Source organism: Gigantopelta aegis, chromosome 15 (assembly GCF_016097555.1).
Source record: "Gigantopelta aegis isolate Gae_Host chromosome 15, Gae_host_genome, whole genome shotgun sequence".
Lineage (NCBI taxonomy): Eukaryota > Metazoa > Mollusca > Gastropoda > Neomphalida > Peltospiridae > Gigantopelta > Gigantopelta aegis.
In genome coordinates this window covers 34,565,486-34,593,003 of record NC_054713.1, presented here as the reverse complement: position 1 = coordinate 34,593,003, position 27,518 = coordinate 34,565,486, and the positions used below count along the sequence as shown (strand labels likewise).

The 27,518-nt window shown below is 37.2% G+C and overlaps 1 protein-coding gene across 2 annotated transcripts in view; it reads left to right on the top strand.

The window, feature by feature from the left end:
- The window catches only part of LOC121390586 (ubiquitin carboxyl-terminal hydrolase 48-like), a 52,467-nt gene extending 32,511 nt beyond the window's left edge, over positions 1–19,956 (top strand). For both annotated transcript variants that reach the window (XM_041522438.1, XM_041522437.1), the window contains exons 17-29: positions 806–852; positions 2,349–2,465; positions 3,957–4,096; positions 5,294–5,473; positions 7,459–7,583; positions 8,311–8,489; positions 9,445–9,561; positions 12,147–12,268; positions 12,718–12,896; positions 15,404–15,571; positions 16,377–16,502; positions 17,447–17,495; positions 18,718–19,956. In XM_041522438.1, the coding sequence (XP_041378372.1) occupies positions 806–852; positions 2,349–2,465; positions 3,957–4,096; positions 5,294–5,473; positions 7,459–7,583; positions 8,311–8,489; positions 9,445–9,561; positions 12,147–12,268; positions 12,718–12,896; positions 15,404–15,571; positions 16,377–16,502; positions 17,447–17,495; positions 18,718–18,788 (1,620 nt within the window). In that variant the 3' untranslated portion in view covers positions 18,789–19,956. The remainder of the gene's footprint in view (positions 1–805; positions 853–2,348; positions 2,466–3,956; positions 4,097–5,293; positions 5,474–7,458; positions 7,584–8,310; positions 8,490–9,444; positions 9,562–12,146; positions 12,269–12,717; positions 12,897–15,403; positions 15,572–16,376; positions 16,503–17,446; positions 17,496–18,717) is intronic.
- The last annotated feature ends 7,562 nt before the right edge of the window (positions 19,957–27,518 follow it).

Here is a 27,518-nt window from a genome sequence, read left to right as displayed (position 1 = left end):
TACATATATTTGTATAATTATTAGTTGACTACCGGTCCAACCGGAGAGGACTATAGGTGTCATCTCCATCCTTCTGTCTGTCTGTCTCTCTGTTTCTCTGTCTGTGTGTCTGTCCACCTGTCCATCTGTCCCACATAAAGTTGTCCTGAGATATTGAGCAGAATATTTTTGTATATCTTCATGTACCGTTACCAATGTGCTCTAAACAAAACAGACTTTAACTTTCATGTACTGTTACAGATCAAGTTTGACTTCCATGGCAATTTACCAGTTTTTCACAGAGTTATGGCCCTTGAATTTAAGAGATTAGAAAATTGAACTTGGGAGAATAGAAAATTGAATTTAGGAGATTAGAAACTTAAATTTAGGAGATTAGAAAGTTGAATTTAGGAGATTAGAAAATTTAACTTAGGAGATTAGAAAGTTGAATTTAGGAGATTAGAAAATTGAATTTAGGAGATTAGAAAATTTAACTTAGGAGATTAGAAAATTGAATTTAGCAGATTAGAAAGTTGAATTTAGGAGATTAGAAAATTGAACTTAGGAGATTAGAAAATTGAATTTAAGAGATTAGAAAATTGAATTGCAGAGATTAGAAAATTGAACTTAGGAGATTAGAACAATTGTTGGGCCTGGTAGGGGACATGTATTGCTTTAGCAGTACTCTCAGAAGGCTTGTTTATTTTAAATTATTTCTAATCAAAAGTTAACTCTACTACGGTATCTTATGTCTGGAATTGCTAGTTCAAATCCCCTCAGTGGAGGTTGGTTTATCTGTTAAATGTTTTCTCCTGTGTTCTTACAGTCCGAGGCTCTGTTTGACAAGTTCTCCGGTGGACCAAGATTAAAAGGGTTTGTACAGTCAGAGATTCATTTTTGTCAGTCCAAAAGTAAGTTTACAACATATTCTGGAGTATATATGTCAAATTAAAACAAAATCGACACGCTTTTTATTATATGCTCATCTTGTTATTTTTCTATATAGTCCCCACTGCATTTGAGGCATTTGTCGTAACACTTTTCTCATTCCAACCAGTGCACCACAACTGGTCAAAGGCCGTGGTATGTGCTTTGTGTCTGTGGGAAAATGAATATAAAAGATCCCTTGCTACTAATGAAAAATGCAGTGGGTTTCCCCTGATGGCTATGTGTCAGAATTACCATATGTTTGACATCCAATAGCCAATGATAAATTAATCAATGTGCTCTAGTGGTGTCGTTGGGGGTGGGACGTAGCCCAGTGGTAAAGTGCTCGCTTGATGCGTGGTCGGTTTGGGATCGATTCCCGTCGGTGGGCCCATTGGTCTATTTCTCGTTACAGCCAGTTCACCACAACTGTCATATCAAAGGCCGTGGTATGTGTTATCCTGTCTGTGGGATGGTGCATATAAAAGATCCCTTGCTGCTAATCTAAAAGAGTAGCCCATGAAGTGGCGACAGCGGGTTTCCTCTCAATATCTGTGTGGTCTGACGCCATATAATCGTAAATAAAATGTGTTGAGTGCGTCGTTAAATAAAACATTTCCTTCCTTCTGATGTTAGATAGTATGAGAGTTTGTTTTGTTTTACAACACCACTAGAGCACATTGATTAATTTATCATCAGCTATTGGATGTTAAGAGTAAGAGTCTTAAATCACTTGCCTCTGTGCTTTACTTGGCTATATGTGACAATCAACTGTTGGTTGTAACAACTTCTAAAACTTTACAGTACACAGGTATTAACACTTCTAACAGGTGAAACTAATCAGGTTCAAGACCGTTAACACACTTTCCTTTAACAACAGTCGATTACTAATTGTCATATACAACAAAGCTGGCACTTGCGTTTGCATTAAACTGATAGTGAAAATGTAAGCACCTTAAAAATATCCTGGGGAAAGGTCTGAGTGCCGTTACCTGAAACAAAATCTTTCAGTTAAAAGTATTAATTCCACTGCTATCAAATCCGACCAGTCAAACCTCAGTTTTAATGACCTTACGTGCCTCGTAAACTTATTTTTTAATCGCCCCTTTAATTTAGGGGCCGTCCATAATTTTCACGAGCATACAAACCGTACGCGGGGGGAGAGGGGGTTAAGGGGCCAGCGTACACTTTTTTGGAAAATGAAAAATGTTGATCAACATTTTTCATTTGGGGATGTACACTTACGGGGGGGAGGGGGATGGTAAAAAGTGTACGGTTTGTACGCTCGTGAAAATGTTGAAAATTATGGACGGCCCCTTATAAGTTCTAGGTCAGTGAGACTATATAGTTTGTAGTTGAATATGTTTGTAGCTGAGACATTTAATTCCATGGAATTCTTGTGTTTAGATCTTGTTTATTGTGTTTGTTTTTATTTTTTTCAGCACTGACTCGATGTGTGAGAAATGTGTTAGACAGAAATGTCTGGTTATACGTCTCAAACAGAGCATGGTCGAAGACGAGAAGTTCTTCGCGCAAGCCACAAGAACCAATCAGACGAGGTAATAAACTGTCATTCATGTCATCCTCTTGGTTTGTGAAAGAAAGAAAGAAATGTTTTAAACGACACATTCAACACATTTTATTTACGGTTATATGGCGTCAAACATATGGTTACAGATCACACAGATATTGAGAGAGGAAACCTGCTGTCACCACTTAATGGACTACTCTTTTCGATTAGCAGCAAGGATTCTTTTATATGCACCATCCCACCGACAGGGTAGTACATACCACAGCCTTTGATATACCAGTAGTGGTGCTGGCTGGAACAAGAAATAGCCCAATGGGCCCACCGACGGGAATTGATCCCTGACCTACTGCGCATCGAGTGAGTGCTTTACCACTGGGCTACGTTTCACCCCCTTGGTTTGTGAACCATCTCATTAGACGCATTCTCTGATTGGGGGGGGGGGGGGGGGGGGGGGGGGGGGGGGGGGGGGGGGATTTAGCTCAGTTGGTTGAGCATTAGCCCGAGGTGCTTGTGTCACAGGATAGAACCACCTCGGTGGATATGTTCAACTTATTGTTTTTTTTCTCTTTTCCAACCAATGCACCACAACTGGTCAAATGTCATGGTCTGTGCTGTCCTGTCTGTGGGAAAGTGCATATAAAAGATCCCTTGCTACATTAGGAAAAATGGAGCAGGTTTCCTCTGTTGACTACGAGTCATAATTACCTAATGTTTGACAATCTATAGCCTGCGATTAATTAATCAATGTGCTCTAGTTGTGTCATTAAACAAAACAAACTTTCTCTGAGTGGGGTGTTTTTTCCTCATCTCAGCCAATACACCATGACTGGTATATCAAAGACTGGTATGTGCTGTTCTGGGTGTGGGAAAGTGCATACAAAAGCTCCTTTGCTGCTAATGAAAAAATGTAGCAGGTTTCCTCTCTTAATACTACACATCAAAAATGACCGAATGTTGAACGTACAATAGCCAATAATTAATAAATCAATATGCTCTAGTGGTGTTATTAAACAAAACAAACTTTAACTTAAACTCTTGGTTTGCGAGAGATGGAGAGAGAAGAGGGGAAACAGGCCTTGAAATGTATGGGGAAATAAGGAAGTAGTGAACTTGTGACCAGAATAAGTTGCCCGTTACTCGGTGGAAGATTTTAGCCAGTTGATTGGCTGTTGGAATGTCTTTAGGTTAGGGGTCGGGTTAAATAGTGGAATTTCTAAGCCAGAACTTAAATATTATAATGCATGTATTAATGCAGCATGTCACAACAAAACTAAAAGAAAGGAATGTTTGTTTAATGACACCTCAGTACATTGTAAACTGTAACTATTTTTGGCAAACAAATTTTTATTTCAATGCTTGATCAAGATACTGAAATCAAGTGTTGAAATAACCACATGTTAGACACCAAATAGCCATAAATAGGTCAAATGTTCTGATGTGTTTCGAAATATACATTTCGTGTCATACTCTTCATCCAGAAACTGTTGTCAGGCTTAATGGGTTTAATATTGATTTTCAGTGAATTGTGTTTCTGGGTTGGAAAGGCGTCTTTCCGGAGTTGGAAGCGGCTGGCCCTGGACAGAATCAGCAGAATGGAGGTGACCAACTGTGTACAGGATCAGTCGCTTCAAGAAAACGGAACTACACAAAGTGAAAGTGGTAATTGTTTTGTACTCAAGGGATTTAAAAGATGAAAAAAATATAGCATCAAATTTATAAAAACCAGTTTTTTTTGTTAAACTCAGGAAAACGGAACTACGCAAAGTGAAAGTGGTAAATGCTTTCTACTCAAGGGATTTAAAAGATAAAAAAATATAGGACCACATTTATAAAAACTTTTTTTTTTTCTTAAACTCTTAAATTTAGCCCATAATGTTTAAAATATAGCAACATTTTTTAATTAATACTCCGATAATACATGGGAATTTTTGTTTAGAATAACCATATTGCTAGACTGTGTGAAAATGGATGGATGGATGGGTGGGTTTAGGGTGGGGGTGTAAATGGATGGATAGATGGGTGGGTGGGTAAATGGATGAATTGGTGTGCTTATTGGTTTGATTGAGTGGGTGGATGAATGGATGGATGGATGGATAAATTGATGGGTGGGTGAATAGATGGATGGATAAATGGGTGGATGGGTTTTTGGTGGACAGACAGACAGATAAAAAGGAAGGAAGGAATGTGCAGTCGGTTTAGGATCGATCCCCATCGGTGGCCTCCTTGGGTTATTTCTCGTTCCAACCAGTGCTCCACAACTGGTGTAACAAAGGCCATGGTATGTACTATCCTGTCTGTGGGATGGTGCATATAAAAGATCCCTTGCTGCTAATCGAAAAGAGTAGCCCATGAAGTGGCGACAGCGGGTCTCCTCTCTCAATATCTGTGTGGTCCTTAACCATATGTCTGACACCATATAACCGTAAATAAAATGTGTTGAGTGCATCGTTAAATAAAACATTTCATTTTCTTTCCTTTGTTATGGTTCCTGATACTTTTTATTATATAATAACCTTATTATCAACTTGTTTGCTTTGAACTGTGTTTATATAGGGAATAACTGGTTACTGTCTTGAGATATCGGCTTTATCCTGTGAAGGTTAGAATGGCGAATGCAGCGAGGCTCTGCCATTCGACCTAATTAGGATAAAGCCGATATCTTAAGACAGTAACTAGTTATTTCTTTTATCCTGCAATCCTACAGGAATATTCGGAAAATCATTATTTATTCTAGTTTTGTCAGTGACCAAAAATGTAGAGATTTATCTAGTCATCATATCTTTCCAGTGTATACAGTGATTGCTGGATAAAATTGTATAAACTGTCACAATTAGGTCTTTGTGTATTTTTGTTCAGAACATCCTACTGAGAGTTCATCTGCCAGTGACGTAATATGTTTAGAAAAATCGGAAAAGTTAGAAGAAGAAAAATCGGAAAAGTTAGACGAAGAACTCAGATGGATTGGTAGTGAGCCAGGCTGTGATAGATCACAAAGTGGAATGCTGTTCAATGACGACCTGCTGTGTGATGAACATGGTTTGTATTACATTCAACTCAACACTTCCGGCCCTAATCTAGAACTGTATATTACGTAGTTGTTCAATGTTCTCGCTGCTCCATTTAAGCTTATTTGGCATTATTTTGCTTTCACAGTCTCCGCCCTCCTTTATATTTCTGCACCCCTCTTTATTTTCCAGCACCCTACTTTATTTTACAATACCTGTTTCCGCTATTTTGTTCAAATCGACACGTCAGGCCCTAATTTAAAATTGAATAATCTTTTTCATTTGCTTTCGCCATCTTGATTTATCAAATATGTGTATGTGTTAATTGTAGGGAGAGGCCTTAATATAAGTATTAACTTGTTGGCCAATCACAAACTATGATTGGGCAAATAAATTTTCCACTAATAAGTAGAAGAAGTTAAAAAAAAATTCCTAGGAGAAAGAGGAGAAGTTTGAAAAAAATTGCAAAATGAAAGGTTCTGAAATATACTTCAGTTTGAAGCGTAATGGTTCGTTATAAAAATACTACCACTTTTGGTAATAAGATTTAAGCAAAACAATTGAATATTTTTATTAAAAACATGACAGGAGTAATTAATGTGTCATTGTTATGTTAAAATTAAAGTAAAAATTAATATTTTTTGGTATTACTGAAATGAATTTGGCGGCGAGCTAAACAGCATTTTGACTGACAGCTACAAATAGTGCAATATGCACTGATCATGTGATGTAAGGTCAGGCACTAAAGTAAAACATGGAGTAAGTGAGCTATGACACTAAACAAGTCTGTGTCTTGACATGTGTTGTATGATTTTGTTTTTGAAATTGGATTAGGTCCAAAATATTACAATGACTTCCACTTCTCACTATTGCTAGATTAATGTCTGCATGTATGTAATCTGGATTTGTGTGTCCTGACTGGGGTTTTTTGCATCCCAACTAGTGCCCAACAAATATTATATCAAAGGCCGTGGTATGTGTAAACTTTAACTCTGAATCAAGTTTACACTGTTCACTGTGCATTTTCGTATTTGCATTTAGTTCCATTTGTCACAAATTTTAGTTCCAGCTCAGTGAAATTAAAATCATTGTTGCACATGTGTATGTTAATTTTACTTTTTTGTCTAATTTAGCTCCATTTAATCTCAGTTTATGTTGGGGTTTTTTTTTATATAATTATTAAATAAATAATTAAATCTTTAAAAGAATTTTATTTTGTAAAAAAAAAAACATTTTTAAATCCTAACAACTACCGTATATCTTCGCCTATAAGTCGAATTTTTTTCACCCAAAATTTATTTTATAACTTGGGGGGTCGACTTATAAAAGGGTAAAAAAATTTCACCCAAAAATATTACCGTTTTATTGTTGAAGTATGCCCTGTATTTATACTCAGATATGTTAATTTGACACATTTATTTTTTATAACCTTTTTTTTTTGCCATTAGAACGGTTTTGGTTATGCGAGAAGGCGTGCGATCTCACTCACATGCCAAGACAATAGTCCACTTAGTTAAAATAACAGTCACTAATAGCAAAAATGTAAACAATACTAACTACCTAACTGATACATGTACTTTAAGTTTTATCATAGTGATCTGTTGTCAGTGTTTATAAATAAAGTTGTTGTCTGTGCACAAAACCATGCTGTACAGTGCCATACGGTAACAGTCAAACAGCTTTCACTATCTATTAAGGGAATATTTCGTTTTAATGCCATGTAGTTTGATTGCGATGTACAAAACGTGAAAACCGAAGTTTGTAAAAATTTTCTTTTGTTCAAATATTGTACATTATTGTTCTCATGTGCTGAAAATAAGAAATACTTCAATATTTATAAGTTGTTTTTCATGGGTCGACTTATAAACGGGTCAATAAAAAAATATGTTTTCAGGGCTTGAAATTAGGGACTCGACTTATAGCCGAGATCGACTTACAGGCGAAGATATATGGTAGATTAATCATGAATTTTAAATAAAGAATTCATAAAAATACTATAATGTCTGATGTATACAGAGTGTCTCAGCCCGGATGAAGGATGTCGACGTCTGGTGTCTCCTGAGGTCTGGCAGAGATTAAAGAAATATTTCCCTGACTGTCCCGAGTATAACCAGCTGTCTCAAACGTGTTATAAGTGTCAGGTACTAGTGTTTGTCCATCTATCAGTCTGTGTCTCTCTCTCTCTCTCTCTCTCTCTCTCTCTCTCTCTCTCTCTCTCTCTCTCTCTCTCTCTCTCTCTCTCTCTCTCTTTGCTCTCTCGCTCTCTTTCTGTCTCTATCTCTAACTCTCTCGCTCTCTCCTCTCTCTGTCTTCGTGGTCTCTCTATGTCTCTGTCTCTCTCTCTCTCTCTCTCTCTCTCTCTCTCTCTCTCTCTCTCTCTCTCCTCTCTCCCTTCTCCCTCTCTCTCTCTCTGTCCCTCCCCCCTTTCTTTAACTTCTTTCTCTCTAACTCTCTTTCTCTCTTTGCACACCACTCTCTCTCTTTCTGTCTCTATCTCTAACTCTCGTTCTCGCCGTTCTCTCTCTCCTCTCTCTCTCTCTCTCCTCTCTCTCTCCTCTGTCCTGTCTGTCTCCTCTCTCTCTCTCTCTCCTCTCTCTCTCTCTCTCTCTCTCTCCTCTCTCTCTCTCTCCTCTCTCTCTCTCTCTCTCTCTCTCCTCTCTCCTCTCCACTCCGACGAGGGCTCTCTCTCCGCTGTGTGTGATGTGTATATGGGTGAATAATAGATTTTTAATTTCTTATATTTAAACCTGAACTACCCTGTCTAATTTTCACTTTCATAGTGAGACAAATTGTAGGGTCCCTGATTAATTCAGCATGTATTGAAATAATCTTTTCTTCTTCTTCTTATCATTTATTTTCACGTTTTAGTTACTAAATCAAGAAGAGAAACAAGAAAAAGACTACAGAAGATTACTGGCCCAAGAACAAAAGTCTGTCTTGCTTGACTTGTTCCATGGGAAGAATCGGCCATTACTTGATGGTGACAATGAGTTACAGGCAAACATTATCAGCACGTTCTTCATAAAGGAGTGGCGAAGATTTCTCAAGTAAGTAACACTACAATTATGTCGCGGGACATAGTCCAGTGGTAAAGCACTCGCTTGATTCGCGGTAGATCTGGGATCAATCCAATTCGGTGTGCCCATTGGGCTATTTCTTGTTCCAGCCAGTGCACCACGACTGGTATATCAAAGGCCATGGTATGTACTATCTTGTCTGTGGGATGGTGCACAGCATGTTTCCTCTCTCAATATCTATCTGGTCCTTAACCACATGTCCGACGCCATATAGCCGTAAATAAAATGTGTTCAGTGCGTCATTAAGTAAAACCTATGGCATTTCCCACCTAGTCCTAAAGACTGGCCTGAACATCCCAACAGTTAATCAGTTGGCGAAAATCTTCCAGCAAATCCTTGCTTATGTTCAGCCAGCTGGTTTTCGCTAAACGTTTCCAAACAACTTTGCCTAGTTCCTGAAGTTGTTATTCAGTTTAGTGTGTAGCATAAAAACTGGTTTGGCTGTTGGTGACAAATGGCTTGCTGAACTTTGCCCCTGGTGATCCTATTCTAGTCTTGTGAAAGCTGTTTCCTTCTATCTCCTTCACTTCTATGGACGAGATGGGTTTTTTTACTCTCACTGTCAAAGACATCTTGGGTTGAATGTATTTTTACTTGTAGATTTTATTTATCCACATCTTGTCTAGTTTTTGTTGTCTTTATTCTGTCAAATGTTCTGTTTTCAAAGTGTTATTTATCACTTGTAATCATTATCATGGAGTAATGTTGCACAGTTGTCTTGTTTCCTTAGAATCTGTACGAACATTTCGCCAAGGTTTCTCCGGTGGGTTTTTTTTTTTTTTGACTTTTAATCATTATTGTAGAGTAATATTGTCTACTTGTTTTGTTTCTTCAGAAACTATACAAAGTTTTCTCCATTGTTTTGCTTTTTCTGCTTATAATCATTATCAAAAAGTAATATTGTCTGACTGTCTTGTTTTCCCAGAGACTGTACGAAGGTGCCTCCAGTGTCTGAGATCACTAATTCCGTCCTGCTATGTGAACATGGAGGTCTTGTGTACTCGCCCGAAAACAGACTGGGTGGAGGAGACTTCGAAGATATGTATGTACTTTATACTTTCAATGCTCCTCTCTCTGTACACATATTGTCTGTCTGTCTGTCTGGTGTGTGAACATGGAGTTCTTGTGTACTCGCCCGAAAACAGACTGGGTGGAGGAGACTTCGAAGATATGTATGTACTTTATACTTTCAATGCTCCTCTCTCTGTACACATATTGTCTGTCTGTCTGTCTGGTGTGTGAACATGGAGTTCTTGTGTACTCGCCCGAAAACAGACTGGGTGGAGGTGACTTCGAAGATATGTATGTACTTTATACTTTCAATGCTCCTCTCTCTGTACACATATTGTCTGTCTGTCTGTCTGCTGTGTGAACATGGAGTTCTTGTGTACTCGCTCGAAAACAGACTGGGTGGAGGAGATTTCGAAGGTATGTATGCACTTTATACTTTCATTGCTCCTCTCTCTGTACATATACTGTCTGTCTGTCTGCTGTGTGAACACGGAGGTCTTGTGTACTTGCCCGAAAACAGACTGGGTGGAGGTGACTTCGAAGATATGTATGTACTTTATACTTTCAATGCTCCTCTCTCTGTACATATATTGGATGTCTGTCTGTCTGTCTGTCTGTCTGTCTGCTGTGTGAACACAGAGTTCTTGTGTACTCGCCCGAAAACAGACTGGGTGGAGGAGACTTCGAAGATATGTATGTACTTTATACTTTCAATGCTCCTCTCTCTGTACATATATTGTCTCTGTCTGTCTGCTGTGTGAACACGGAGGTCTTGTGTACTTGCCTGAAAACAGACTGGGTGGAGGTGACTTCGAAGATATGTACATACTTTATACTTTCAATGCTCCTCTCTCTGTACATATATTGTCTGTTTGTCTGTCTGTCTGTCTGTCTGCTGTGTGAACACGGAGGTCTTGTGTACTTGCCCGAAAACTGACTGGGTGGAGGAGACTTCAAAGATATGTACGTACTTTATACTTTCAATGCTCCTCTCTCTGTACATATATTTTCTGTCTGTCTGTCTGTCTGTCTGCTGTGTGAACACGGAGGTCTTGTGTACTCGCCTGAAAACAGACTGGGTGGAGGAGACTTCAAAGATATGTACGTACTTTATACTTTCACTGCTCCTCTCTGTGTACATATATTTCTGTCTATCTGTCTGTCTGTCTGCTGTCTGTCTGCTGTGTACTCGCCTGAAAACACTGAGGAGTCTTCAAAGTGCACTTTCATCTGTGTACATATAGACTGTCTGTCTGTGGAGGAGAAGTCTGGATATGTGTGTGGGGGAGACTGGTATGTTATTTCTTCAATGCTTCTCTTCCTGTTACATATTACAATTTCAATACCTGTTTCTGTTTGTCTGTCTGTCTGTCTGTTTGAAGATATGTATGTACTATATTCTTTCAATGTTCCACTGCTGTATAAAATGCTGTAAAGACTTATTTTCATTGGCGTGGTCATTTTCTTATTTACAGGCGTGGGAATTCTCCTTGGATCAGCTGTTTTTCTCTCATTGCGTTTCCTCGCATGGTAATCGTCCATTTCCTCCAAAATGTGTCAGATGGCGTGGAATTTAATCTAGGATTTTAAGAATTTTCGGGACCCCTCTAGATTTCCTCTTTTTTACAGTTCACCAATTCCCACCCCTGTATTTACCAGGGTACGTTAACACATCAAACTTTACTGAGGTGTCATTAAGCAAATATTCTCACTTGATTAAGGCCATGCTTGATTGGTAATTCTAAAAACAATGTAGAATTCAGTTCCGACTGGATTTCAACTGTTCCTGACCTACAGGTGGTGTGAGTAGAATCAAACATGTGAGATGTTAGCATGGTTAGTCAGGGTTATGCATAATATACAGGGATGTGAGAGCTAAGCGTAAATGCGCTTTTCTATTTCATCTATAAAAAAAAAAACCATGATGTTCAATACTGTTGACCACACGAGGTTCATTTGCATGTTTTCACGGTTTCAAGTTTATGATGTGTGCCTTGTATTATAAGTTATAACTAGTTTAGATTTATTAGCATTGAATGCAATTTTTGGCAGTTCCAGGGTTTGCAAACAACAATTTTCCTTCAGGGGCTCAGCCGCAGTAAGCTTTTTTGTTCCAGCCCATCTCACATCCCTGAATATATTATGTGCTCCAAAAACGGTGCATAAATTTGAAGCAACCATTTAGTTCCAGTTTTGTTCGAGTGAGGGAATTTTAAGAAGAGTTCTTACTAAAACCTGACGGCTCTGTTGAGCACTCCTCAAGATGTATCTTTTTGGGGCGGGATGTAGCTTGATGCGCGGTCGGTCTGGGATCGATCCCCATCGGTGGACCCATTGGGTTATTTCTCATTCCAGCCAGTGCACCGCGACTGGTATATCAAAGGCCGTGGTATGTACTACCCTGTCTGTGGGATGGTGCCCATGAAGTTAGCGACAGCGGGTTTCCTCTCAATATCTGTGTGGTCCTTAACCATATGTCTGACGCCATATAACCGTAAATAAAATGTGTTGAGTGCGTTGTTAAATAAAACATTTCTTTCTCTTTTTTTATCCTCAAGATGTGCCAGAAGTGTGTTAAAGTAATTTCATAATTAATTTGTATTTTCTTTGTTTCAGTTTCACCCTTGTGTGGCCCTCAGAGTGGGAGAAGATGATTCGACTGTGTTCCTTTGACACAGAGATAACGCTTGTTAGGTTGAAGGAAGATGACAACACTTTTAGACTTGTCACATCACCAGGTAATGCGTCTTCCAAATAAGAATTGTTTGTTGTTTTTATGTGTGAAGTTATTGATGTGTAACAGTGACAAATTGTATAAAATGGCTTCACTATGCTATCCAATTTTGTAGATAATATAGGGTCTTCTCCTGTTAGACAATAATGGCACTTTCTCTTTTCTTATTTTCCTAAGGGGCAACTGCCCACTTCCTTTCACCACTCACAAAGCACCTCCACCCCCACCCCCATCCCCCACCCACCCCCACTTCCTTTGCTAGGTGTGATCTAAGAATGCTTTTTATTATTACAATATTATTGGTTTTATCATTAATGTCTTCTTCTTTTTTTATTAGATGTATTATTATTGTTATTATTATTATATTTATTCTTTTGCTATATAGCAGTACTCTCAGAATGCTTGTTCAATAAAAATAAGATTTAAACTATGTCTTATAATTGTAATTTCCAGAAATGTGTGAGGACTGTGTCTCGCTGCGACTGGCCGAGGAAGAGTCACTGAAATACTTCTATGAGGACGTCACAATTTACGTACGCAAGGTTTTGAGTGGGGACACCAGCGCAAGTATGGAGCCAGAGAACGGAGACAAAGATAGCAGTTTTGACCGAACTGATCCAGAATTTTCTGAGGTATTCTTCTATGATATGCTTCACAGAAAATAGTCGCTCGCTCGATGCGCAGTCGGTGGGTGATCGATCCCAGTCAGTGCTATTGGGCTATTTCTCATTCCAGCCAGTGCAACACGACTGGCATATCAAAGGCCGTGGCATATACTACCCTGTCTGTGGGATGGTGCATATAAAAGATCCCTTGCTGCTAATCGAAAAGAGTAGCCCATGAAGTGGCGACAGCGGGTTTCCTCTCTCAATATCTGTGTGGTCCTTAACCATATGTCTGACGCCATATAACCGTAAATAAAATGTGTTGAGTGCGTCTGCAGTAGATTTATGTTTACGTGCATGAAGCACCTTATTCTCAAAGACAGTCGTAAATGTAAACGTAACTTACATGGACGTAAATCTACGATTCTCACTGGAGAAATTGAAAAAACCCCATCAGAAACGATGGCTTCTGGGTAAATAACAAATGTGTTTGTTGTCGGCTAACAATAACATCGCGAACGGTGAACCATGGCATTTTGGTATTGGTGAGGATCTGCGTTTTGGTACAAACTTTGGAACATTCTTAAAAAGGAAAAGATCTGTTCGATCACAAAACAAAATATATTCAATCCGTGGCGTTCGTCATCGCGAACTTGCTTCAGTTTTTGGAAATGTTGCCATTTTCCGCAAATAATAGTAAATAACAGCGATCGTGCTTGATTTATTATATGTACATGACTTATGTGCAGCGTTAGTTGTAACTGAAGGCACTCTTATACTTACGTCCAACTTTACACGTGACTTACGTTTACAGTTTCATGAATAACTCTTCAGTCATAGATTTACGTTTACATGTAAAACTAGACTTATGATGTTTTGTGAATATGGGTTCAGTATACTTTGTAGAGTAGAGAATGGCATCTTTTCCCCCTCATAAACAACCAAAAATATGTCCAGTTAAAACTGTTCATGGCACTGAATTCTAACCTGTATCATTCACTCAAATGTCAAGGTCACTTTTTGAATCATTGACCGAATATTTGTGTTAAACTAAAAGGAGTGTAGTATTTTATTTATTACTTACCTATAATTATTGCTTAGAATTCATCAAACAAAAGTAAACATTGAGAGCAGCTGGTGTTCGAGTATCAGAATAGGCCCCGCCCACAATCGAGGTTAATGACCCAGATCTTGATTTCACAAATAATTTATTCGACGGAACCTTTAAAACTAAAAAGTTCAGCCAGTTGTTTTTCGCTAACGTTTACGAGCTATTTTGACTGGTTTCCGAAGTGATCATTCTTTTTAACATGAAGTGCATAAACCAGTTTGGCAGATGTTTTTCTGCTTGGTCTGGCTGAACTGCATGTTTTTCTGCTTGGTCTGGCTGAACTGCACTGCTTTCAATCATTAATGTACAAAATCTTATGTGACATTGTGTTGACCCCATTCTCCCTTAATGTGCTGATGGCCAATCGCATTAGAGTTTATATCCCAGCTTTGTGAAGGAAAACGGTATCTCACAATGTGACATACGATTTTGTTATTAAACTCGGTTATCTCTTACAGGTATGTAATAAAATAATTTATCTTGTCATTATATCTTGCCGATATATATAGTGATTGAAGGATAAAAAGAAGAATTTTTGCAGTTTTATACAACGGTCCACATCAGTCTATTCGTATCACGACAAGATTTGCTTTCAGTATTTCCATATAGAATCATGACTGATATATTAAAGGCCATGGTATGTGCTGTCCTATCTATGGGAAAAAAGTTTGTTTTGTTTAACGACACCACTAGAGCATGTTGATTAATTAATCATCGGCTATTGAATGTCAAACATTTGGTATTTCTGACTCGTCATCAGAGGACACCCACTACATTTTTCGTATGCAGCAAAGGATCTTTTATATGCACTTTCACACAGACAGGATAGCACATACCACGGCCTTTGACCAGTTATGGTGCACTAGTTGGAATGACAAAAAAAAAACCCCAATCGGTTGAATGGATCCATTGAGGTGATTTGATCCTGCGACGCAAGCACCTCTAGCGAGCACTCAACCGACTGAGCTAAATCCCACCCTTATCTGTGGGAAAAATGCAGATAAAAGATTCCTTGCTGCTAATGGAAAATTGTAGTCAGTTTCCTCTAAAAATATTAGTATGTCAGAATTATTAAATGTTTGACATCCAGTAGCAAATGATTAATAAATCAGTGTGCTCTAGTGGTGTCGTTAAACAAAACAATCTTTAACTTTAATTTCAATAATTGTTATACCTAAAAGTATGTTAATCCCAGTTAATCAGGGCTATTTCTGGCACTCACAGTTGGTGAATGTTATTTTCATTTGGTGTAATTATTTTATGTAATAACTGACATTTTGTAGAAAATAACTTGATTTGTGCAATTTTTGAAGTTTAATGGACAATTTGGCGAAATATTTTGCTTACCCAGAGCTAGCCCTGCCAGTGATTTATTATTTTTCCCTTCTGTCTCAAACATGTTTTTGTTTTCATTTTATTGTAGAATACTCCGACCAAGTTATCTTCAGACTGTGATGAACCTCCGGAAAAGATGTCGAAAATAAATGAAAACGGTGCAGCTGTGAGAAAGAGTCGGCGACATCGCAAGCAAAGAGGGGAGAAAGAAGTGCTGATATCCTCAAATATGAATCTAAAAGATCTTAAATTAAAGGTAAAACACTTCAAATGAATGCTAAAAATGTATAATTATAGATGGAAAGATCTTAAAACACAGATAAAACACTTCAAATGAATGCTAAAAATGTATAATTATAGATGGAAAGATCTTAAAACACAGATAAAACACTTCAAATTCTAAAAAATGTCTTAATATAGCTGGAAAAATATTAAAACACAGATAAAAAACTGAAAAAATTTAATTATAGATGGAAAGATCTTAAAACACAGATAAAGCATTTCAAATGAATTAAAAATGTATAATTAATGATGGAAATACTTAAAATTAAAGATAAAATTTTCAAATAAATGTCTTTAGATATAAACAAAAGATTTTGAAAGTTTTTAATAAAGTAAAATATTTTAATGATTAAAGATCTTAAACTTAAAGAAAAAGATTTTAAAGTTAATGTAAAATATTTTAGATTAAAGGCCTTTGAATATAAACACACACCCCCCTCCACAAAAAATAAAATAATAATAATAATTAAAATCTTATATTCAAGCTAAAGGTTTGTTTCTGTTTTGACCTGAATTTGTCCATTTGTTGAGGGGTTTTTTTTTTATTGTGCACAAAAAAAGTAGTTTAGTTTGTGAATAAAATGTTCATATTATGAGGTTGAAATTTGGCTTTTAATTATATGTTTTGAAGTAAGAATCTGTTTATCCAAAATTCAATTTACTTAATCTGAAATGTAATGTGTAAAATGTCACCATCACAGTAGCCAACAAAATTTGCTAGTTACCAGCAAAAAAATGCCTGTAGATTTGTAATTAAAGCTGTAACGTTGGTGTTGTAGATTATGAAACAGTTTGCAGTGCCCCCGTTTGACCAGAACCTGTCTCTCGACGGCGTGAAGCTCACCGATGATGCCGCCACTCTCAGCAGTCTGAAGGTTTTCCCGGGCTGTGTCGTCATACTTCAGGTCAGGTCACTGTTCTCACAAGTAGGGAACGGGATTTAGATCAGTGCTCTATTTCTCGTTCCAGCCAGTACACCATGACTGATACATCAAAGGCTGTTATATGTGCTATCCTGTCTGTGGCATGGTGCATATAAAAGATCCTTTGCTACTAATGGAAAACGTAGTAGGTTTCCTCAAAAACAGTATGTCGGAATTACCAAATGTTTGACATCCAATAGCCGATGATTAATAAATCAGTGTGCTCTAGTGATGTTGTTAAACAAAAGAAACTTTTAACTTTTTAGTGTTGATAACATGAAGCACAGTTTTGACATCCTGTTTAATGGGCTTAAACATGTTTTTCTATAAACTCTATTGTTGTGTTGTGTAACAATATCAGTATACCTTCACAGCTAATTCCAAAATTTGGAAATTGGCATATATCGCATTTTGGGGCGGGATTTAGCTCAGTCGGTTGAGTGCTCGCTTGGATGTGCTTGTGTCCCATGATCGAACCATCTCGGTGGATCCATCCAACTGATTGGGGTTTTTCTTGTTCCAACCAGTGCACCACAACTGAACAAAGGCCATGGTATGTGTTTTCCTGTCTGTGGGAAAGTGCATATAAAAGATCACTTGCTGCATTAGGAAATAATGTACTGGGTTTCCTCTGATGACTGTGTGAGAATTGCCAAATGTTTGACATCCAATAGCTGATGATTAATTAATCTATGTGCTTCAGTGGTGTTGTTAAACAAAACAAACTTTATTTTATTTTATAGCACATTTTGAAAATGAACTCTTCAAATATTTGTTTCTTTTCCTTCATCTGGGCTTCAGATCAGTTACTGTGTGCCAGCGTGTTGTTCTATATTCCTTTCCTTTTCACTTGGATTATAACAAAAATAAATTTGGGATTTTAAAATAGCATTACGTTTCTGTAATTTATTTATTTTTAAATTTAGGCTGATGAACCTTCAGAAGATGCCCTAGCAATTGAAGAGTTGTTTGTTGGTATGTAGCATCTACATAAATCAGATTGTCATAGTCTTCTTTTCTGTTGGTTATTAGTCCCCAACCAGTCCAACCTGAGGAGACCATAGGTTTCATCACCATCCTTCTGTCTTTCTGTCTGTATGTCTCTCTGCCTATCCATGGGCCCCATATATAGTTTTCCAGACTTTGTTTTTGCAATGCCTGATGATATCATTGAGCTGACATTTTGTGTATAGATTTATCATGTAGGTAGTACTAAACCAAATAACTTCCGGCTGGGTCAAAGTTCGAGGTGTACCCAACCTTTGATAGAGAAGTGAACACCACAAGTCCTGTGATTGGTGATAAATGTGAGTGTGTTGGTTGTTAAAAAAAATAGTTTCATCTGAGCAAACTATGTATGCAATCTTATTTCATCTAGTACCAGTGTCAAGTAGCCTTTAGCTTGAAACATGTATGGGGTACCTGTACAAAAAAGCACTATAATTTTGTGCAGAACTAGGGTAGTCATTGACACTACCCATTATCTCAGAAATGAGCATCTTGATCCCCAATTTTTTCTGATTCACTTTAAGGTTGAGGGGTGGTAGTATTTATATCCGTGGCATTTATGTTGATTGATCCTCTGCAGGTAGGAGTTTTAGCCACATATGTTACTATTGTTCTCTATAAGATTTGATTTGGTAGTATACACCCTATAGAGTTACAAATTTGACTTTGACTTAAATAATATTTATTTGTCAAAACAATGCGATTGGTCAACAGGCTGAGCCTATATTAAGACCTCTCCATACATTTTACAAGCGGATACATATTAAAATAAAAATTTGATTTTTATGAGGATTGCCTATTCTTTACCAAATTATTTAGCTCTTGAACCTAGGAGACACAAACAGTTTTTGGGCCCAGTAGTGGACATGCATGCTTCAGCAGTACTCTTTCGGAATTCTTGTTACTTTTATAGTATTTCATAAATGTTTAAACTTTTAAGCATTTTCATTTCTGGTTGCTACATTGCTCTCAGAATTGCACCCAAAGTGAATTCTCTTTTGTGTCATAAAAGGAAGGAAATGTTTTATTTAACGACGCACTCAGCACATTTTATTTACGGTTATATGGCATCAGGTTTTGTGTCATAATGCCCATTTGCCCATAACGTTTGCCCATTATATTTTCAATTCTCTTCACAGAGTAAAAGATAAAATATTCTAATGAAACATTTCTTCAATTTTCTTTTCAGTCCCAGCTCACCCAGAGGAGGGATTTAAAGGAACAAATCTGTTAAGTACAAGAATCGGCCAAGTGAACTGAACAATGTCACTACACGATAGGCCAGCAAATGAACTTTAACGAAATCATCATCATGGAGATTATTCCATTTGTGTAAAGAAAGGAATGCAATAAAAAAAAAAAAATTCAAGGATCATAGACAGCTTTCATTCCAGGATGACAAAAAAGAAAAGAAAAATTTGAAAAGAAAAGAAAGAAAAAAAGACAGAATATTTATTTGACGATGTTTTGTTTTCTCTCATGTGACGTTTATTTGTGATTAAACAGCTGAGAAAGGTTCTGTTGTTGAAAAGGACCTGTTAAACAATTAATTCTTTCTGAACAGACATAAACATCTTGAGGATTTTCCAGAAAAAAAAAGACGAAAAAAAAAAACGAAAAAAATAAAAATGAATATTTATTTGACGATGTTTTGTTTCCTTTCATGTAAGTGGACCAAACATACTTTTATATGTGATTATGGTAAACAGCAGACAAAGGTCCTATTAAAAAATATGTGTGAAAGAATTAATTCTTTCTTGACAGTCATAAACATCTTGAGGATTTTCCAGAAGAAGAAAAAAAAAGATGGAGTATTTATTTGACAGTGTGTTGTTTTCTTTGATGTGAGTGGTCTACACAGACATTTATGTGTGATTAAACATCAGAGAAAGATTCTGGTAAAAAGGATATGTTAAAGAATGAATTCTTACTGAACAGACAAACATCTTGAGGATTTTCCAGAAAAAAAAAAAAAGCAGACGGAATATTTATTTGACAATGTTTTGTTTTCTTCTTGTGACATTTATTTGTAATTAAACATCAGAAAAAGATTCTGGTAAAAAGGACCATTTAAAGTATGGATTCTTTCTGAACAGGTATAAACATCTTGAGGATTTTTCAAAGAATTTTGGATTTGATCACTACCCTGTAACTGTTACTGTTCTTTTTCTGTTGTGAAACACCTGCTGTATCTTCTTTTGAAGACAAAGTTTTGTGGATTATTTTTTGTTTTTGTCCAGTTATTTTCGTCCCTGTATGCAGAATCATTGAACTTGAACAGGGTTCACCCTACCCAAAGCCACATTTGCCCATTGCTATTTTTAAATATATATATATATATACAGTGAAACCCCTCTAAACCAGACACCCTCGGGACCAAGTAAAATGTCCAGTTTTAAGAGGTATCTAGTTTAGAGAGGTTCTCTCCTGCACAGATATTTAAAAAGGGACCATGAAAAACGTCCAGTTTTGAGGGAATTCTGGTTTATAGAGGATCTGGTTTTCAGAGGTTTCACTGTGTGTGTGTGTGTGTGTGTGTGTGTGTGTGTGTGTGTGTATATATATATATATATATATATATATATATATATATATAATGCTGGTTGGGGATTGGTCAACAGGCAAAATTTCTATGTCAAGACCTCTCCCTACAATTTGAAAATGTAATTCAGGTTTATACAAGATGACAGACCAATTGTAAATTTCATGATTCCAAATCTTAAAGGCATATTCCCACGGTTAAGTTTACAAATCTGTTCGCAACCCCAGGTCTACCAAGGATTATAAACAAAAGTAACCTTGATTACTACCAAGATGGAAGAAAAGGTGGGTTATTTCTATAGTCACGTGACAACCCCCCAGGGGGGGGGCTACATGCCTTTAAGAGTGGGAAACAAAATATAAAATTTAAATCATACATTTTAGATAATACATAGTCAATAATTCTCCATTACTATTACCTAATACTTATATAACAAACATTATGTTTGGAAACATTGGTACGTTTGGGTATTGTTGCCTACACACAATTATAACAAATGTTGCACTTGGCCTTCCATATGTTTCATGTCCACACAGTACCTCTGGAAAATTCATGCATTTAAGTCAGTATACTAGTACAAGCAAGTAATTGTGTGGACACACAGCTACTATAGACCAGCACGCAGGTGATGATAATTGTACAGTATTACTTAGTGTACATATACACATACATACATACATACATACATACATATACACACACACACACATACATACCGTACATGCGCACACACACACACATACATACAAAGATGTACATAAACATATGCATATACATACATTATTATATATATATATCCATACAGTCAGCTGCAACATTTAGCATTTGGCTAATAAAATTGTGTTTTAATTAACCAGTATTTTTATTATTTCCAAACAAATATGCTGTGTATCTCACAGTTGGCTAAGACAAAATTATTTCCAATGTTAGCCTAGATGGAATGCTTCTATCATTATGTATATCATGAACCCTGTTTGGATTTTGGAATACTGTTATGGTGTTCCCAAGGATCCAAATTGCCTCCCTTGTTAATGGAATTAATAATAACCCATCTTTTTTAAGAAAATACTGGGTATGTTACATTTGTTATGTGCTTTGCATTGCTTTCAGTGAAGAATTTACTCCAAAAAAATGTTGTAGATATGCAAGAACTTTGTAATAATAATATAAAATATAAGCCATGGAATTAATATTAACTCATCTGTTTTAAGAAAACACTGGGCATGTTACATTTGGTGTATGCTTTGCATTGCTTTTAGTGAAGAATTTTTTTTTTTTTTTTTTAGATATGCAAGAACATTGTAATAATAATGTAGCCTTAAATTGTGGGCCTTCCTTTCTGTTTTGGGTTTTCACGTTGGACATTGTTTCTTCACAATATGTGATGTGATGAAGTGTTTAAATTATGATATTGTTTGTGTAGCGGAAGCAATAATAATTGTTTGGTTGTCCAATGATGTTGAATAGTATCATTTAATTCTACGCAATTACATAATAATGTAGAATCTCGTTGGGTCGAACTCTTAAAGGTCGAATACACCGCAACACTCAAACTACAAATGAAATCTCGAGTTACACTTACACAATGATGACTGAATGGTTAGGCCGAACTGCCCGATGGGTCGAACACTTTCTTGAGCACTGATGGGGTCTGAGCCAACGGGATTCAATTGTCTATGTACGATCATAATACATTAAAAAAAACTTTGGCCAAAATTTTTGAGTTATCCCCCTTGATGTGTGCTCTGCAAGTGATAATTGTAAATAATATCAGCCTCGGTGGAGTTGTGGTTAAGCCATCCGACATAAGGCTGGTAGGTCAGGGTTCGTAGCCCAGTACCGGCTTCCAACCAGAGCAAGTTTTTAACGACTCAATGACTAGGTGTAAGATGACTACACCCTCTTTTGTCTCACTAACAACTAATAACTAACCCACCGTCCTGGTCAGACAGCTGAGGTGTGTGCCCAGGACAGCGTGCTTGAACCTTAATTGGATATAAGCACAGAAATGAAATGAAATGAAATGTAAATAATGTTAATTTTGTCATCAACGTTTTCTGTCTTTAAATAAATTTATTTGACAGATTCACCTTCAGCAGTTGCCCCCAGAAAAATAAGAAAATTTCTCCGTTTTCTTTCACAATGTCCTTTTTGCCTAGCGTTAGAGGACTATTGCTGTGCCCCCAGTTGTTTTTGTTTTTTTAAATTTATTTATTTATTGCCTCCTGTACTGTTATTTTGGCTACATGTGGCATGTTTAAATGAACTTAAATATATATATATAGAGGATACTCCCCGAGTGTCTTGTGATATCATAATTTATCAGCACGAGTTGATAAAAGTATGAAATCCAAGGCTTGCCTAGGATTTTTATACTTCTATCAAAGAGTGCTGATAAATTACGATATCACAAGACGCGAGGGGGGTATTCTTTTTATTATCCATTATCATTCTTTTCATTTGTGACAATTGTAAAATTAAAAAAAATTGTGTTGGGATTTTATTTTTGTATCAAAAATAAGTTGGGTTTTTTTACCGTCAAAAATATACCACATTTTTTTAAAAACAATAATAACTTTAATAAAGTGAATAGATTTTAGAGTGTGGATGTAAAGCTGTATGTTATGTACCTATCACCAGGCCCCGTGCTTATAAACCTTAAAGTCCAGACTTTAACGTCATGGCAACGCCATTCAAATAGCATTACGTTAAAACCGGCCTCGGTGGCGTTGTGGTTAGGCCATCGGTCTACAGGCTGGTAGGTGCTGGGTTCGGATCCCAGTCGAGGCATGGGATTTTTAATCCAGATACTGACTCCAAACCCTGAGTGAGTGCTCCACAAGGCTCAATGGGTAGGTGTAAACCACTTGCACCGACCAGTGATCCATAACTGGTTCAACAAAGGCCATGGTTTGTGCTATCCTGCCTGTGGGAAGTGCAAATAAAAGATCTCTTGCTGCTAATCGGAAAGAGTAGCCCATGTAGTGACAACAGCGGGTTTCTTCTCAAAATCTGTGTGGTCCTTAACCATATGTCTGACGCTATATAACCGTAAATAAAATGTGTTGAGTGCGTCGTTAAATAAAACATTTGTTTCTTTATTAAAGTCTAGACTTTTAAGTTTTATAAGCACGGGCCTAGATCATGTTATCAAAATTATTTATGCCCTTTGCCAAAGCCATGTCCTGTTTATTTGTGCCAGGGCTAGATAATGTTTGTTTTTGTTTAACGACACCACTAGAGCACATTGATTTATTAATCATAGACTATTGGATGTCAAACATTTTGTTATTTTTGACATGTAGTCTTAGAGAGAAAACCCGCTACAATTTAGTAAGGGATTTTATGGGGATTTGCCAATTTTTGACAGTTAAACCAGATCGTTTGATTTGACAAAGTTATGGCCCTTGAACTTAGGAGATATGAATTTGTTTTAGCTATGTTATTGCTTTACGATGCTTGTTAGCTATATGTTTTATGTTTATGAAGTCATGTTAATTTTTGACTGGGTTACAGCCAAATCAGGTTTCACTTTCATGAAGATTTGCCCAATATTGGCAGAGGTATGCCCCTTAAACTTAGAAGATATGAAACTTTGTTGGGATATATGTTGCTTTAGCAGTACTCTCAGAATGCTTGTCAGCTATATATTCAGATTAAAAAGAGTTAAAGTTTGTTTTGTTTAACACCACCATTAAAGCACATTGATTTATTCATCATCGGCTACTGGGTTGGGGTTTTTTTTGTTTGTGCAATAACTTTAATAAAGTAAATAGATTTTAGTGTGTGACATATAGTATTAGAGAGAAAACTTGCTACATTTTTCCATTAGTAGCAAAGGATTTTTAATATGCACAAGGATGTGAGAGGGGCTGGAAGAAAAAAGCTAACTGCGGCCAGGTTCCAGGGGTCATTCAAGGGTCCCTGAAGGAAAATTGTTGTTTGCAACCCCTGGAACTGCCAAACATTGCATTCAATGCTAACAAATCTAAACTGGTTATAACTTATGAGGCACACATCATAAACTTGAAGAAGAAAAAAAAAAAAAATAATAATAATAAAAAAAAATAAACTTCAAACCGTGAAAACATCCAGATGAACTTTGTGTGGTCAACAGTATTAAACATCATGTCTTTGTGGGGTTTTAAGATAAATGGAAAAGTGCATTTCCGCATTTCCGCATAGCTCTCACATCCCTGTATACACCATCCCACACAGAATAGCACATAACATGGCCTTTGATATACCAGTCGTGTCACATGTATATGCATGTTTATCAAGTCATGTTCATTGTAGCCGTCGATTTGTTCCCAGTACCACTTACGTTCAGTCATCAGATTTTACTGAATAGATGCCATGCACAACTAGTTAATCATAATTTACTAACTGGCTTCATGAAATCACATTGAGAGGCAAGGGGCTGTAATCTTGTATCAGTCACTGTGTTTTTGCATCGGTCTTCAATGAATTATAATAAAACAAAAATTGTGCGATTTTGTTCAGAAAAAGGTCCAGGCATTTTTATGCATAATAGTACTACAATTGTAATTAAAGTCAATTAATTTTTGTTACATATTATATATGCAATAAACTTAAGTAATGTGTATATATTGTTGTGTTTGCATGCGTTAAATCTAATAAACTTTTTTTATTAAAAAAACCCCCACATATTGACTTCTATGAGCATTTGCTTTTAATGTGGATAATAGACTTTGTAGTTTGAATTTTAATGGATTTAACTTTTTTTTCTTTTTTTTTTTATCAACCCCCCCCCATGAATTGTCTGTTATTTCTGCACGATTTGGGAATGTTTAACAATTATGTAATGCCTAGGGTAGGGCAATGGTTTCTACCAGAGGGTAAAACAGTTATGGTGCCTTACCCAAATTTGTTTACAGATTGGGTTTTTTAAGTTAACCTTTATCATTACTGTATGATTTTCTTAACCCTAACCCCTAAACTTAACCCATTTTCTTTCTGAGGGAGGTATTCTGTCCCAGACCAGGCCACTGGCTATCCAGAGGCCGGCCCCGGGATGGACATGCCCTAAACAGTGGTATAGGGGCATGTTAAAAGGGTACTCGCTCACTCACACACTCACTCACTGTCTCTGTCTCTCTCTCTGAGGGAGGCCCCTCATACCCACTGTTGATTGTGGTTGCATTCAATTCTATAGCACAATACACACAAAAATTCTTTCTGGCAGGAACACTGGGTGGGGTAAGGTGTATCATGAGATGTCACAACTTTTATGACACAGGGAGAGGGGTGTTTCTCAAGAGTTATATAACTTTTTCAAAACAATCGTCTCATTTTCACATCCCTATCTTTCATGGGTCATATTATGGAATGGTTAATGTCCATCTGTTAACATTTTTTTGTGTGGACCATATCTTAGATGCCAATGCTTAGGGTTTTTAGTTTTTTTTTTGGGGGGGGGGGGGTTGGAAGGGAGGGGGTTGATTCCTGGCACCATTTTTGTTAAAGAGTGAAACGTTTCAGGTCAAAATGGGTTCAGATTAAACTGCATAAAACCCCCAAGGTGTATACACACGTGCACATCCACACAAACTTTCACAAGCAGCGGAGTGGAAACTGGGGAATGAATGAATGTTTTAACGACACCCCAGTACGAAAAAATACATCGGCTATTTGGTGTCAAACTAGGGTAAATGCAAACAAATAATGTGATGATCAACATGAAACTAGGGAATGGCGAGATCACAAATCACAATTGACACTACTGGATATATATTTTTATTATTGTTATTAATAAGAATGGTAGGTAGATGACTTGCAGGACATGATGCTACACCAATGCACCAGGGCTCGAAATGGCCTGTGACCAGGTCGCCAAATGTGACCAATGTCCTGCTTGGGCAACTTAAATATTAAAAAATAATGACGTCAGTCGCCCAAATAATTTTATCTTCTTTAGAGCTATAACGTATGAGCCACTGTTAATATCTGTATTCCACATTAAAATCTTGCTCATGGTTCGCTTACCATAATTTACCAACATGCATTATTATTTTTTGGGCCACCATATATTTGGGCGAGTTTTGAACCCTGCAATGCACAATGACTGCTGTTCCTTAAAATCCTGGGTCCAATTTCACAAAACACTGTAAGCCTAGTTTTGCACATAAATGTAAACCTACGACTAAATCTCGATTCTTATTACTATTGATAGTACCACTAACATAATACAGTTTGAAGTTCACATATTTCATTTTATTTTTTGCTTAAAATGCTCTGTTTTCCAAAGTGGTGTCATTTTCTGCTTGAAATAGATGCCAAACACGTGTAAATCTGACTGATATAACCACTAGTCGCAGATGTAAACTTACAATGTTTTGTGAAATAGGCCCCTGTGCCCTTATTTTGGAAGCTATCTTAGTGCTACGAAATCGTAAAATCATTGTAAGTTATGATGTCACTATAGAACATGCCATAGTGACATTATAGTGTATGAAGAATTTACGATTTTGTAGCGCTAAGATAGCTTCCAAAATATGGACTCTGAATCGTACAATTTTCTTTTTATACTGATGACAAATGAGTTTGTAGCTGGGTTCCTTTGAATCTTGATGCACACAATTGAGTTACACCAATGATAACCGATGACTGCTACAGTATGTAATGTGTAGCAAAGTCCAGCTGGTTTCTTTGGAACCTTGATTCAAACAAAAAAAGAAAAAAGTTCGTTTTATTTAACGACGCACATAGATTTTTTATCTTATCATCGGCTATTGGACGTCAAACATATGGTCATTCTGACAGGTTTTTTTTAGAGGAAACCCATTGTCGCCACATAAGCTACTCTTTTATTATAGGCAGCAAGGGATCTTTTGTTTGCGCTTCCCACAGGCAGGATAGCACAAACCATGGCCTTTGTTGAACCAGTTATGGATCAATGTCGGTGCAAGTGGTTTACACCTACCCATTGAGCCTTGCGGAGCACTCACTCAGGGTTTGGAGTCCGGTATCTGGATTAAAAATCCCATGCCTCGACTGGGATCCGAACCCAGTACCTACCAGCCTGTAGACCAATGGCCTAACCACGCCGCCACCGAGGCTGATACCAATGATCAGTGACTGCTACACATCAGGTAGCCGAGTTTGTAAGTTATGGGTTCTTCGGAACCTTCATTCACACAGGGGCAGGACGTAGCCCAGTGGTACAGCGCTCGCTCCATGCGCGGTCGGTGTGGGATCAATCCCCGTCGGTGGGCCCATTGGGCTATTTCTCGTTCCAGCCAGTGCACCACAACTGGTATATCAAAGGCAGTGGTATGTACTACCCTGTCTGTGGGATGGTGCATATAAAAGATCCCTTGCTGCTAATCGAAGAGTAGCCCATGAAGTGGCGACAGCAGGTTTCCTCTCTCAATATCTATGTGGTCCGTAACCATATGTCTCATGCCAAATAACCGTAAATAAAATGT